General features: G+C 38.7%; 1 protein-coding gene across 1 annotated transcript in view; it reads left to right on the top strand.

The window, feature by feature from the left end:
- The window catches only part of PUS7L (pseudouridine synthase 7 like), a gene marked incomplete at its 5' end in the record, with an annotated part of 20,641 nt that extends 6,338 nt beyond the window's left edge, over window positions 1–14,303 (top strand). The window contains 3 exons of the mRNA XM_010707281.3: window positions 886–1,163; window positions 2,362–2,415; window positions 3,029–14,303. Coding sequence (XP_010705583.2) covers window positions 886–1,163; window positions 2,362–2,415; window positions 3,029–3,352 — 656 coding nt within the window. The remainder of the gene's footprint in view (window positions 1–885; window positions 1,164–2,361; window positions 2,416–3,028) is intronic.
- Between the last annotated feature and the right edge of the window lie 523 nt (window positions 14,304–14,826).

Genomic DNA, 14,826 nt, shown 5'->3' with positions numbered 1-14,826 from the left:
TTTTTTTTTTTTTTGGAAGCAATTTTGGCCTGCTTCAGTCTGTTTTCTTTTGAAATATAATCTTTCCTCATAGTTCCTAAAAGGAACTATGGAGAATGAGGCACCTAACTCGCACTCAGTACTTAATATGGGTGGGCATCTAATTTTCAGAATTTTCTATATTAATCTTATTCTTGTTTTTTGCATCTTTGGGCCTGGCTTTTATGTCTTTTTAATTACGTGTTTTCTTCCACGCTTTCCCTTTATCCACAGTCTTTGATTTTTGATCTGAATTCAACAAAATATACCAAAGACACAGAGTGCTAAGTAAAATGCTCTTTGTCATATTCATTGTTGTTATCATTCAACTTAACTTTCCCTCCAAAACTAGAAATTTTGAGTTTCTCTTGACTAAAGATGCTTGATCTTTTGAAATCTTCTTCAAGTTAGCCTGCATATCATTGTACATTGGTAGAACACCTACAGTGTATGGCTTCAAGAGGCACAGATACTTTTCACTGCACAGACGAGATGATTATTCTGTGCCTTACATTGCTATACGGTGTATTGAAAGACATTGGTGCAGACTCTGAAAACAGCAGCGTGCCTTTTCCTAAAAGCAAAAGGTAAAAGGCAATGGCTCCTTCAGATAATCACTCTTTAGAAGAAAAATTAAGTAGGAAAAATATGCAAAACGTAAAAATTTAAACATTTACATAATATAGTACAAATAGGATTAAATATAATTTCATCGTGGTTGAGGCTCAGACCTGAAAATCAGCATAAAGAGGTTATCTTCATTTTTTTTCTGACCTATTTAATCTGTTTAAGTGTGTTTTTCTTTTCCTGACAGGAAGTATTAGAAAAATCAATGGTAACTTACGTGGTTATTTTTGTTTATCTCAGAAGATGCAAAGGGGACACTCTCAATGCTGCCAGAATTTAAAGTGAGAGAGAAGATGGTGTTACGTGCTTTACATCGCTACGGTGTAAATCAAGAAGGCTGTACTAAAGGATGGCTCAGTATTCCTCATTCAATGCGCATATTCTACGTCCACGCTTACTGCAGTCAAATATGGAATGAAGCAACATCATACAGGCTGAAGACTTATGGTTCCAAAGTTGTTGAGGGTGATCTGGTCTTCTCAGAAGAAAATGACGAAAGCCTTTCCCTGAATGACAAGGTGAGTTTTTACAAAGTAGTTCTTAGAAATATTAAGCAAATTTTTCTTTGCACATTCAATTACTTGAATACATTAATGTGTCAGACAGTAATTGAGTGCTTTCATTTCAATTTGTCCATTTAAATACTTAGTGACAAGGGTGAAAAAAGTGAGCATTTCAATTTTGAATTACCACCAGTAGATATATGTTCTAGATGTATTTTAATAGCTCTTATCTATTTTGACCATTTGTTTTATTCAACAGAGGAGGAGAAACAGAATGGCAAAGTTGATGTAAGAACTTAGCCTGTATGGTGTCTGATGCTCTTCTTAGGACCTTACTGGGGAAAACCTTCAGGGTGAACCTATATTCCTACGATCATAGAATGGTCTGGGTTATAAGGGCCCGTTAAGATCACCTAGTTCCAACCCCCTGCTGTAGGCAGGGACACCTCCCTTGAGACGAGGTTGCTCAAAGCCCCACCAGGCCTGGCCTTGTAAGCTTCCACAGAGGGTGCATTAACAACTTCTCTGGGCAACCTGTCTCAATGTCTCACCACCCTCACAGTGAAGAATGTCTTCCCAATCTCTAGTCTAAATCTGCTCTTTTCCAGTTTAAAACCATTTCCCCTCATCTGTTGCTACTATTATCAGTTACTGTAGATCTGAGTCTTGTTCTCAAGGTTAGACCTTACCATTCTTTCTGTGGAAGCATTTGACTTTCTCCTAATCATCAGGTAAAACATAGAATTTAGCAGTGTTGTATCTCCTTTCTTGACTGGAAATTCTTATAGATAGGAAGCAAGAGTACTTCAAAAGGTACTGAACAATTTCCAGTCCCTGAAAAGAGTAACTGTTTCCATTGTGATTTTTCTTTAATAATATTTTTGGGAAAAGATGTTAATAAACCAAGTATGAAAATCAGAGCTGCCAAGTATAGTACTAAGTTACTGAGTTTAATATATATTCCTATTTATTGTAATACATTCCAATTCCAATTTTTTTTCTTTTGGTGATGTTAACACAAAATTATAGCTCACTTTATATTAAGCATCTGTAATATTTTTAGATTGAAATAGATTATTTGCCCTTACAGTAGTCAAATAACATCAAAATCCTTTAAAATTTTAGGAGTTCAGTGTGTGATTCCTATAATAATCTGTATGTTTTATTTCAAGAAAGTTTGTTTTTCTTAACATCTCTTTACATGTATTGTCAGGTTCATGTTGTCACTGCTCTGGAAGAGTCAGCTAACAAGTACTCTATACATCAAGTAAGTCTGTTTGAATAATTCTGTGTTGTTGATTTCTATTTGATTAAAAGTTTTGTTTTTAAAATAATATGATAAAATTAACTGGTGCAGTCTCATTTTCTACCAGAATGCATACTGAAGAAAATACGTGTGAACTAAGCTGCAGTCTGAAAACAAAGAGAAGGAAAGAATACTTACTTTGTAGTGGAAGTTAGTACAATGTCATTTGCAATATGGTAGTACTTTTCTTGGAGTTGAATGTAAATACTTCAAAATTTTTTTAAATCTATTTCTGGTAAAAATGCTCAAGGGTCATTGACGTAATTTTTGAGGGACAGAGCATCATGAAGTCATACATATGCAACTTAATGTCTACTTTGATAAACCTTTCCCAGCAAACAAAGTAATTCATGTCACTGTACTTCTAGTTCATTTTAGAAATCATGACATATTTATTATTTTGTTCTGCCTTTCCCTTAAATTACATCCAAGATACCTGCCTTGCGCAGCTGTTTTTAGAAAAAGTAGCTGCCTTTTAACTATTTCAGGCCCCAAACACATTTAAAATTGTAATCATATTTTTTAAAGGGAAATCACTGAGCTTTATTTATTTATTAATTATTATTTTTTGAAGGTTGTTCTTCCAATGGTGGGCCATAGTATCAAGTATCCAAGTAATAAAGTTGGGCAGTGGTACCGTGAAAGACTTTCTAAGGATGAGCTGCAGATGTGCAAATTCCGAGTGCCTCCATTGCAGCTGAATGTCCCTGGGTGCTACAGACACATCTTGAAAAACGTTCAGAATCTTTCCTATTTTTTGGAAGGTAGTGAAGAAGGAAGCAAAGTTGAAGACAACCATCTGAATGAGTCAAAAGTATCTCTTCATATATCATTTGACCTTGATCCTTCGTGCTATGCAACAGTCTGTCTCAGAGAAATAATGAAATGTGACTTTTAAGATTTCAGTTAATGAAAGACTGCATGAATTTTATACCAATGGTTATATTTTTGTGTAATGGGAAAAAAAAAATATCACAATTTCAAACCAGGAACAGCAAAAATTAATAGATTGAGATTCATACTGACTGGGGAAGAAAACCACCAGAATCCCAGTTCCAGAAACATTCCAAACTCTAAATGCAAATCTGGAGTAAAAAATGCAAAGCTATGTGTCGTGTCAGACAGGTTTAACAGAACTTAAAGAAGCTGTGGGCTGCAAGCATGAATTTCACACTTGCACAGATATCCAGCTTGCAGTTATGTCCTGGAAACATGTTTGCAGCAAACAGAGGTATCTTTTATTTCACAGTCATTTCTTAAAAGCTGGTTGATACTAAATATTTGGGGACACTGATTAGCAATTATGTCACAAGTTGTAACCTGCAGGAATCGAGCCAAGAAGCTGCTGTACTGAGATTCACTGGATTTGTTTTTTTTCATTGCATTCTCATACCAAGTGTTAAAGGTAGAAGTCCTGAACCAAAGGTAACAGATTACCTGGCATACTGTCAGTCATTGGAATACTACAGTTTAAATTAATGCTGATGATTCCAGGACTAAGCTGTACATAACTTTCTAGATAGTGCTTATTCAAGTAAGCTCAGTAAGATGAGGTGTGTAATTACTATAATTGCAAAAGAGTTCGTAGTAAAATCCAAACACTGATTTATTGTGTACAGGGAGGAGATTCTATTCCTATTACTGTAAGGTCTTATGGTGACAAAGACTTTTTAATGGAACCACTAATGGAAAAAAAAAATAAAAACTTTTATATTCTTTTTATTTTATATTTAAAAAGTTAACTGTGACAAAATGAGTGCATTTGTGGACAAAGGAAGAACAAAGAATGTAATTTACCTTGACGTTTCAAAGCTATTCTTGTAGCAAAGTTTAGAGGTGTTTTCTAGATGAGTTTACAAATGAGATAAAACAAAAAAGTGGTTGGAGGAGGTTAGAAGAATAGTGGTTAATGGGTCGTAACCTAATTGGAGTGAATACCCTAGGGGTCTCTCCTGGGCTATTTAGTGACTTTGTCAGTGACCTGGAAGGGGGCATGGAGTTCACTTTCAACAAGTTTGCAGTTTACACTACCATAAAGAAACAAAGGGAAATACTGGGGAATCTGTCTTTTAGGGGGACGTAGACATGTTGGAGGAATATACCAACAGGAACTTTACAAGAGTTAAACAGGTGAAATGCAAAGTGCTGCCCCTGGGAAGAAAGCACTCCTGCAGCAGGCCAGGCTGGAGTGCAGCAGCTATGTGGGAACAGCAGTGAGCAGCTGAGCATGGGTCAGCCATGTGTCCTGGCAGCAAAGACCTCCAGCAATCTCCTGAACTCTCTTAGCAAGGACAAAGCCAATAGATTAAAGGGAAGATCTAATTTTTCTGCACGTTAGATCACACTTAATTCTTATGCTCAACTTTTATCTCCAACACGACAAAAAATGAGTTTAATGAACAACTCCCAAGCTAGCTGGGGGCTGAGCACTTGTCCTTGGAGGAGAGGCTGTAGGAGCTGGGCTTCCTCAACCTGGAGAGAAGACAGGTTTGGGGTGGGGTTGGGGAGCCAACAGCAGCTCCCACTACATCTGGGAAGGTTAGCAAGAAGATGGCACCTGGCTTCACAGTGGTGCTTGGAAGGAGGAGACATAAACAGGCATAAACTGAAATGAGAGGTTCAGCCTGGTTATAAGGAAATACTTTTTTTTCTGTATAAGGACAATGGGGGCAGTGGAACAGTCTGTGCAGTCTTCAACCAAGGAGATTTCCACAGCCCAACAGAGCTCTCAGCAAACTGGTCTGATCTCAGATGCGGCCCTGCCTGGCCTAGAGAGCAGAGATCACTTCCAGCCTCAATTACCCTGCTATTCTAAGCAGAGTGGTGTGTCTATTCTAGCTGTAGATGGCAGCATGACTTAAAAGTAGGATGGAAAACTCTACCCATTTTTACTGAGTGAATTAGTATCATGAATTTTGTTTCTGGCATCAGTCTTTCAGTTGTTGGAACAGTGAAGCAACGTAAATCTCTAAAGGTTGATAAACCATTTATTTATGCAACTTTTATAAAAATACCACTCCCATGATTTCAAAGCTTGCATAAAATTGTGTAGCAATGACAGATCTGGATATTTCACTGCTTTAAGTAAGAGGATTATTCTGTAAGTCTGTGTAAGTCATTCAAAATTTGACGCTTTGCTTTAGTATGGGAAAATAGATTGTCATGCAAACAATAGCTGCAGAGCCACTGGGAACAACTTAGAATGTTTGCTCTATTAAACTGCTTAGTTTACACCTCAGTTGTATGGTATGCATCCAAACTGAATGAAAAATCCATTTCCATGGCACAAGCCAGCCAAGACAGCTTTGTTCCCGTCTTTGCTTTTCAGTATCACCTCTTCTGTCTTCCACCTGCACTTAAAAATACCAATCATTTTGCTACTTGAGTGCTGCTCAAAAAGAGTTGTCAGCACTCACGTATTAAAGTGCAGACAAGATGTTGCATGCAGTCACAACAACCAGAAGAAAAAAACTGGCATTGAAATTCTACATAAACTACTGTGGTCTTCCATGTAGCTCAAAACAGCCTTGAAAACTGTCTCATCACAAACAAAATTTGAATGCACAGCATTAAAAGTTGATCCTTGATTTGGAAAGATGTGAAAGGTCAGATTAAAACATTTTTGACTGAAGGCATTCTATTTAAAAATAAAAGATCAGAAGATGGTGCTAACAGAGTTCCTCTATAATCATTTTAGGCTCATTTGTCAGTACCACTATTGAACACTAAAAGAGCTAATCTTCTTAAGCAAATCATTCTTTCAGCAACTTTATGTGAAAGAGCTAATTATGTGTGTCAATGGGTTAAATTCCTTTAAGATAAAAGTTCTAGTAGGGAAAAGTCGGGTTAGCTATTAGAGTGTTTATATGCTAAACATCCTGCTTATTTCAGTGGGCATTTATTGCTAAATCATTCTCTAAATCTCACCAGCTTTTTGCAGGATTATGTACATGAACTGTTGAATTAAGGACTTTTGTATGAGTGCAGTACTCAGCTTTTTAAGGCTAACCTACAGAAGTAATACAGCTGTGTCCCTGCGTTTGGAAAAGAAGATAATCACTGTGTACTGATGTGAGTTTAAGGAAAAGATTGATGTCTTGGTGATCTCTCATCTTACTAAGTACTTCTATTGCCACCATCCTTTTCTGATAAGCCTCAAAGCACTTTGCTATTACTAATGAACACAGGTCTCTGAGTCTGTTTCTAACAAAAGGGGTTTTAAGTTCAATAGCCAGTTGATTTTTTTCATCGGATGTGATAGGTAATCAAGCATTTGAATGGGAAAGAATGCAAATGTTCTTAAGCTGTGAAATCTTGTTACTTTTAATTTGTTCTGAATTTGACAAGTATTATACTCAATAAGAATATACGAATTTTCAGATCTCCCAAAATGAGATGGATTAAAATTACATTCTTATCATAAAGACAGCACAGAAGCCAGGTAGATGTGTGACTATTGGCCCAATCCATTTATCCAACCCCATTATCTCCTCTCTTAGTGTTGACATCTGTCAGCCGATGATCTGATCCGTCACACCCAGCTGATGAATACAAACTCCTTTCTATTCCCTTGAACAATTTCTGCCCATTATAAAAGCTCAAGGAATCAAGCTGAGAAACTATTAACACTTTCCCTTCTCTCAGTCCCCAGCTGTGCCTTCCAGCGCATCGGTTCCTTTTTAAATTCTTTAAGATGAAGCCAAAAAGTGAGCTCCAAGTGCACACCAGGCCCACTTTACATTCAGATAGAGGAACAACGGTAAAAAACAGAGGTTGATAATTTGGGCAGCTTCAAACCCTGCACATGAGTGTGTTCCATTTTGAAGCTAGACAACATTAAGTACAAAGTGAAAAAACTGAATCATTTTGAAGGTGGAGTATCCTCAATACTCCAAATAAGTTCATCTGCTTCTGTTGCACCTAATAGCTTGTTTATGTGGCATTATTGAGCATGTTGTGTTTGCAAAGAAGGCAGAATCAATGAAATCCTGTTTGCAGCATCAAGCAGAATTTTCTTCATTCCTCTTGGTGGAAATCAGAATCTTGTACTACGGCAGTTGAAATGTGTTTTCAGCTTTTACACCAGTGCTTTCACCTGGCTAGGATAGCGACGTTTTTAGTTAGCTTTAGAAATGATTGATTGAAAAAAGCAAACAAAAAGATTCTATCTTTCAGAGCATTCCTGCAATTAAAAACTTAAAAGCCAAGTCAGTTCTTTCCAAGTAAATCATGATCACTCAAGTATCCACTACTTCTATCCTGTAACGTATATGCCTATGACTGATCTCTCATTTTTCACCTCTTTAACAATATATAGTTTATGTTTATATAATTATATAGCTTAAAGATCTACTCTATCTTGAAATAGCTGTATAAAATACGCATTGTAGTTACCAGTATTTGAAGTTGAGTGGAAGGCATGCGAAATATGTTGAAGAGGGCAAGATGTGTTACGATATTTTAAAATGCTCTTTGGATGTGAATAATCTTGGTTTGGGTCTGTACTCTGCCTAGTGCAAAGTGGAAAACTGAATCCAGATTATATCATAATCTCTGAACCAGTACTGCAGCCAATGCAAGTTACTGTTCATGAAGGGAATGACCAAGTTTGACATTTGTAACAAAAAGTAAGAAAAAATTGCTTGAAATTTGAATTTGGGAGACAAAAGGTCAAGTTCTGATCCAGATGAAAAAGACTTGGAATCCACGTGCTGTATTCACCAGATCATTCTACAACATGCAACTGGCAAGCCATAGGCCCACTATTAGTACTTTAGGTCCTAGCAGTAAGATATCAGGAAGACAGTCTATGCGAATTCTCCTCCAGAAAAGTTTTGGGATGAGAAAATGAGGAGATATTTAGTTCATTTTCTATGTACACAGCAGCAGAACTGAGATAAGATGGGAACTCAGACTCCTCAAGGATGTGCATACACTAAGCAGGAAATTTGAGAGTGTTCATAATAATGCAACTACTGCTGAAAAGCCAGTACTCAAGAGGCAACATCTCATAGAAAATCAAGCTAAGCACTCAGTCGTCAAATATTTGGTCTGTAAGTTTGGGGTTAACAGTATCAGTTAAGAGTGCAGTTAAATTTAATCCTAAATTTATACCTAAAGATCTGATATAATGTGCTGAAACAGGTGGGATTGCAAACCACTACTGCCTTATCCAAGGAGGAAATAATCATCACTTAACAGCAGCAACACAGAGTCATAGACTATGTGCTTGTGATACAGCCCAGACAACAAACCAACTTCTGACTCACCGCCAGCATCCCATTGGGGTGGTGCAAGCACTACTTCCATCATGCAGGCAGAAATGATGAGGAAGGCGAAGTCTGCCTCCACTCTAACCTGCCAGAGTTCATCTGATGCTTTGTTAAGTCAGGAATTTCTGTTCATTTTGTCTAGTGTCTTTCTTGGCATACCTAGCCTGGCTGACAGCCATCCCATGACGGCGGCTAGAAAGTATGATGGTGTTTTCCTGAGATAAAGATATTTCAGGAAAGAGGCAAGGGGATCTTGTGCTAGGAGTGAGAACATGTCGGCCTCCACAGCCAGTCCAGCCCAGCTAGGCCGCAGCAGGGCTCCAGCCCTCCACAGCCCTGCCCTGCCCTGTCCAGCCACGGGTCCTGCTCGGTCAGTCCCACTGTCAGGCCTTTTGACCAGCCCAGCCTCAGCTCTCTCCCAGGAGGTGTCCAGTGCTGGGGCTGGGGCTACACCAATGCCTCCAGCTCCCCTGCCATTGTCTGGGATGGGAGAAGCCTCCAGTGGCATGGTGCCTGACAGCCATAGTATTATCTCCCTCATAAGACATCAATGGCACCTGGTGCCAACAGACCATAGAATTTCCAATAGCTTCCTTTGAAAAGCAACTTTTTTTTACACCTTGCGAATAATGCTTGTTCACTAAATGGCTGTCAAATCAATGAGTTACTCCAAAAAATACTGGAAAACAGCAAGGTAGAATTTACTACCTTGCATGGGCTGTGAGACCTGGCAGGATTCCTGATACAGACACTGCTTATCTCCTACCAGTGTTTCCAAAATAAAGAGTAGATTTCTGTTTCACAACATTTTCACAGAAGCACACACTTAGGTACTTCAGCAATGTCTCAAGTAGACCATTAGTTTCTTATTCTCCCAGAATATATTCTGAAATGTCACTGAAAATTAGCTCTCACCTATCTGCTTTTCCCAAGGAGAAAAACAAAGAAAACCAACAATATACTTCAAATTAAAATCTCTCTCAACAATAGAGAGTTCTGCACTTCTTGTTTACTCAGGTTGCCACAATCAGGCTGAGTGAGTACATCCTGTGGTGGGTCAGGCAATACAAATTCAGGTCCTCTATTGCCTGAGTGGAGAATAAACATTTGGGATGGATGCTTTTCATGACTGATCTAAGAGAATGGTGATGAGGAGATGATTTGGGAGGCTGGTATGACTGCACTGTCAGAAGGAACTATTGACACTATTGATCCTTTGCAGAGCCATGTTGGAAAAGGCAGGAATTCCAGGAAGAGAGATGGCCTAAGAAGGAAGCAGCTCTTGTAAAAGAGTGGTATTGGAAAGTGAAGAATATGAATAGAGAATGTCAGTAATAAGAGAATTACATCTGCTTAGGTAAATTGGCATAGCCATATTTAACTCAATATTTCTCTACATACACATGCCAGATCAGCATCTGGCTTGTACTGACCCACTATTGCCTTTGCTTGAGAGAAGAAAGCCAGCTTCTGAAACAGCAATTGTGTCAAAAGCTGGGGTAAGAGTAATGGAATCAACAGTGCTTAACAGTACTTGAAAAGATTGGATAACTGCTGGAAACACTGGGTATTGTGGAAAGTAAATGCTAATGGACTTGATCTGATACTGCCTTGCAATTTATGGGGGCATTTGTCCCTATTCCAGAAAAGATGAGATCAGAGTTTTGCAGCAGTGTCACGGCAGGGTGAGTTACCATGCACATCTGAAACGTGCTTAGAGTCACTGTGGTGGTTGGCTTCAAACGCTTCGAGTCAGATCCTTGTCAGCTTGACTGACAAGAGCCAGTTGAGATAATACAGGGTATATATAGCACAGAGGGGTGTGGGCTGTCAGAGACCACGGTGATGAAAGGAGCAATTTAAAATAGAAGAAAATCTAATGGAGAAAAAACATGATTTTGGTCTATATCACTATATGTGAAGCCTCAGTATCATTATTTTATTCCTAGTTTCAAATGGGCACTAAGTTTGTACTTTGTGCCACTTGTTTTCGAAAGTAACAAAAATAGTTTTCCATAGCTGCTTTTTAGCACTTTTAACCAGTAAATAGGGGAAAAGGAATTAATCACAGCCTTCTCCCTCTTCTCCTCCCTACACAATGCATGGTATTTTACTCTCTTTTATTTAATTCTGAGTTCTTCATTTCAGCTTCAACATTTCCTTTCTCTTACATGCTGAGAAGTGTCTTCCCTTTAGGAGACAACAAACAACTTACACCCTAGTAAGTGAAAAATATGGCCTTTTAATACTAACTTTTCCGGACAGAGAACTTGCCACACTCCTTCAGCATCCACCTATGCCTACCCTGCCTAGTGGACGGCTATTCTGGTTCCTTGGCATCCATTTCTCATGTCTTTGGTATAGTAAGAGCTGCGTAAAGCAGTACTGCAGGGCAGAGGTTCGGAAAGCTACTGCCTCATTTCCTTACCAAGCTCAGCCCTTCAACCCTTGAGATGTCTCCAATCTTGCCTCAGTGGTGGGTGTTGGACAGAGAAAGAAGAGACCTGGCAGCACTGAGAGCTTGTCCTACCCAAATTTATACAACAAAAACCTTAACAAACAAGAAAAATGAGATCACAGAAGGCTGATTCTGTGATTTTCTGACTAGTTTTGGCAAAGCAGCTGGCCTACAGGTGAAACTTGCTTTTTCTCTCAGGGCCTTTTGGATGCTGATTGTGTTCAGGAATTGTAAAGTGACTTGTCATCTTCAAAGGACAGGTTTGTCGAGTGCTTTTAGGGCTTAGTTGAGCACACAGGTAATGTGCTATGCATGTGAGTGGGAAAACTTTTCATCCTTGGAATTTTCTTCGTCCTGCTCCATATATTAAAGCAATGCAGATGTGGAAGGTAAATCTCTTACTGTGTGGGTTGACTATGTTTTATGTTGTGGCCTCTTAAGCTAACAGCAGGAAAGGATATTAAAGATATATCAAATATTTTTCCTTTGTGAAATACAATCTTTACATTTGAATACAATTTTCTTCCAGCGTTATAATCCTGAGAAAGGATTCATGAAAAGAACAGATTAGCATTTCTACTGTCAGGGCTTCAGCTGCCTTCTGAATCAGTGCTATTTACTGGTCCCTTTTATGTTCTCCATTGGGGAAGATATGAGCAGTTTGCCATGCCTTCTAACATTCTTGTTTTCAGCCAGACAAATCATGCAGGTGAAACAACAATCCACAGCTCAGTTTATTATCAGCATAATTGTCATCTGAGGTAGAAACATCACAAGAAATTTGATTCTAGACTTTACATTGCTTCTAGGCATGAAAGAGGAGATTTCCAGACTGTCATATTTTTAATGAGTGAGAATAGAATAAAACAGCTATTGTGCTGAGGTTCTTGATATAAGATCATCTTGTGGCTGTTGAGGAATGCTGAGGTAAAATCAGAGCCAGACAAATTCGTCAAAAGTATGCACATGGTAAGGGCCCTGAGATGTACATATCATGGAACCTGACTACAAAAGGTTACATGGGAGACCCATGTAGGCATGAAGCACACTGAAACAAGGTGTTCAGTCAGAAGAATTGCTGCTGTCCAGAGAAGAGTATGGAAGAGAAACTATGAAAATAGTAAGTGTCACATTGCTAGTGTTCCGTGTTCTAAAAAGTACACTGAGGTATGCTTACTATAATATAATTTGAGATGCTTTCCTTATTTCTAGAACACCAGATTGACACAGTTTATATGAATCAGATTCCAGAAGAGACTGCATACACAGATGCACGCAAGCATGTATGCTTCTGAAAACCTCTCTGCCCATTTCTGGTTCCCTGGAATACCAGAGGCAGAAAGACTTTTGCAGGGTTCTCCGTTGGCTCCTTTGTGGCAAAATCTCTGCACCGGATCCCCACTGCTTATTTCAGCTGCATGCGGATTGTTTTTCCACTGAGTAGAACGATTTGCATTGCAGTGGGTAATAGGAGCTAGAATGTTGGCAGTTTGCTGCAGTTATTACATTTTCATGGTTTATTTACCATTAAAAGCAGTTAAATAGAATTAAAAATCTCTATTAATGAACTGTAAAAGAAATATGTTGCTTTGCAGTGCTCACAGTTAGCACACTGTGCAACTTCATTTGTGGATGTAAATTCTGTATCTGTATTTTCTTCCACAATAGATTGTATAGTTTAGTAGTGTTTGCTGGATTGTTGTGGTATATTGTAGTATTGGGATTGTCAGGATATGTGAAAAAGTGACTTTAAGGACCTTAGATATGATATAATTTATGCAATAATGGATAACTTTCCAGGGCAAAAACCTGGGAAGAATCTAAAGAAATTCGAGACAAAATAGTGAATACTTTTTTTAAAGCAGAGGCATTGCTGGTAGTTCAGAACTGTTTCTGCCCAGTAGCACAACACAAAGCTGGTTACTGAGAGCCCCTAAACGGGAAGTTGGATGTTCCATTGTTTTAGAGAGTAGCCAACCCCTTTCACCCAGTGTGGATGGATAAGAAGTGCTGTGAGCCAAGCACACGGTGGGAGCGTCCACTCCCAGATGCCCCGAGGGTGGCTTTTCTGAGCAGTGTTGGTGTCCTCAGCTGAGCTGTGGAAGGGAACAGCCAGTGATGTGGGCAGCCCAGGCGGGGCTTTCCCAGCCCTGAGCCTGCTCTTATCCTTCCTGTAAGGAGCTGATCTGTAGACATAATTTGTGATTCCACATTAAAGAGTGTTTTGGGTTTGAGTGGCTTTTCTTGAAAGCTTAGGAAATTACTGCCTAGAAAGCACATTAAAAGAATATTATGTTTGCAAGTGGAAACATACTGAAGCTCAGATTCCCTGCACAACCTTAATTCAATCTTCAGAGTCTCTGTTATTATACAGCCCTTTATTAATTATTTTTCCCACAGGAAAATGTGAAGAATGGATCGAGTTCTGAGGAAAACTAAGAAACGTGCAGTGAAAGAGTCTTTGTCTTGTGATCTCTACTTATGGTGGAGCAGTCCATAGAGAAAGGAAAAATGGTTTTTTGTTTTATGCAGCTGAATACAGAATTGTAAAATGTGGAACTGCAGCAGTTGAGTGTTGTGGAATTAGATGATGTCCTTGCCTCCAGCACAGAATTGCCGCATAGTACTTGTCAAGGCTTTCTCCCAGAGGCTTTTTGACAGAAGCTCTCATGAAACTGTGGAACCTCATCTGCAAAGTGAATTGCAGTTGAAAGCAATGACACCTTCTTTATGGTGAAAATTGAACTGTAAGCATCAGTTCAGGCACCTTAAGTCAGCAGAGATATTTTCCTTTAATTTCTGCTCCCATCTGGAGATAAATGGTTCTCTCACTTTCTGAAGTTTTTTTTTTTGTGAAAAATTATTTATAGTTTGTGAGTAATGGATGCTACTATAACATAATGAAATGTCCATGAGGAAATCAATAAACCTCTTCAGAGAGGAGTTTGAACTCCTGCATGGAGCCTACAGCAGTGCACTGAATGCTGAGCCAAAGTGCCAAAGAGCATTTTCTGTAGCTGTCTGCCTGGTATTTATGGCTTCTCTGTCCCCTGAGTGAGACATAGATCTGTGGAAACAGTGGATATAACAGTATTATTAAAGTTATTTCCTAACAAAGAGTCATAATTGCATTTAGTTATTTTCTAATTGTGCATTTGACCATTTAACCTTAACATTTCTGCTCTAGCTTTTTCTGCACAGGACCATTATGTGATAGTTCCACTGCTTTAGCAAATAAAAACAGATCCTAGAACAACTGGATACAACAACTCTTCTGCAAATATGGCCTCTTTTCATAAGTAGCCTCAGTGGAGTAATTTATTTTGATTGAACAACCATTAAGGGACTGACTATTCCTCAGAGATAGTCTGGTTTCATCACTGACATCAACAAAAGTATTGCATTATTCACAAAATGTCAGAGCTGACTACTGTGATATGACCCTTAGTTCACTGCTTAATTTGAATGTATATGGTCATCATCTCGGATGCAGAAATATGTAGTCATAAGAGGGTGCCTTCCATTTCCTGCTGGTTTGGGCACAAATTCAAACTAAAACCCTGAAATTTCCATTTTTTTTCCATTTGTCACTAATTTTGTGGCCACCTGCAGTATCTGGATGAGCATTTAATTCCAAGAGCT

This window comes from Meleagris gallopavo, chromosome 1 (genome assembly GCF_000146605.3).
Source record: "Meleagris gallopavo isolate NT-WF06-2002-E0010 breed Aviagen turkey brand Nicholas breeding stock chromosome 1, Turkey_5.1, whole genome shotgun sequence".
NCBI lineage: Eukaryota > Metazoa > Chordata > Aves > Galliformes > Phasianidae > Meleagris > Meleagris gallopavo.
The sequence above is the reverse complement of the archived record's forward strand: the minus strand, read 5'-3'. Positions and strand labels throughout refer to the sequence as shown.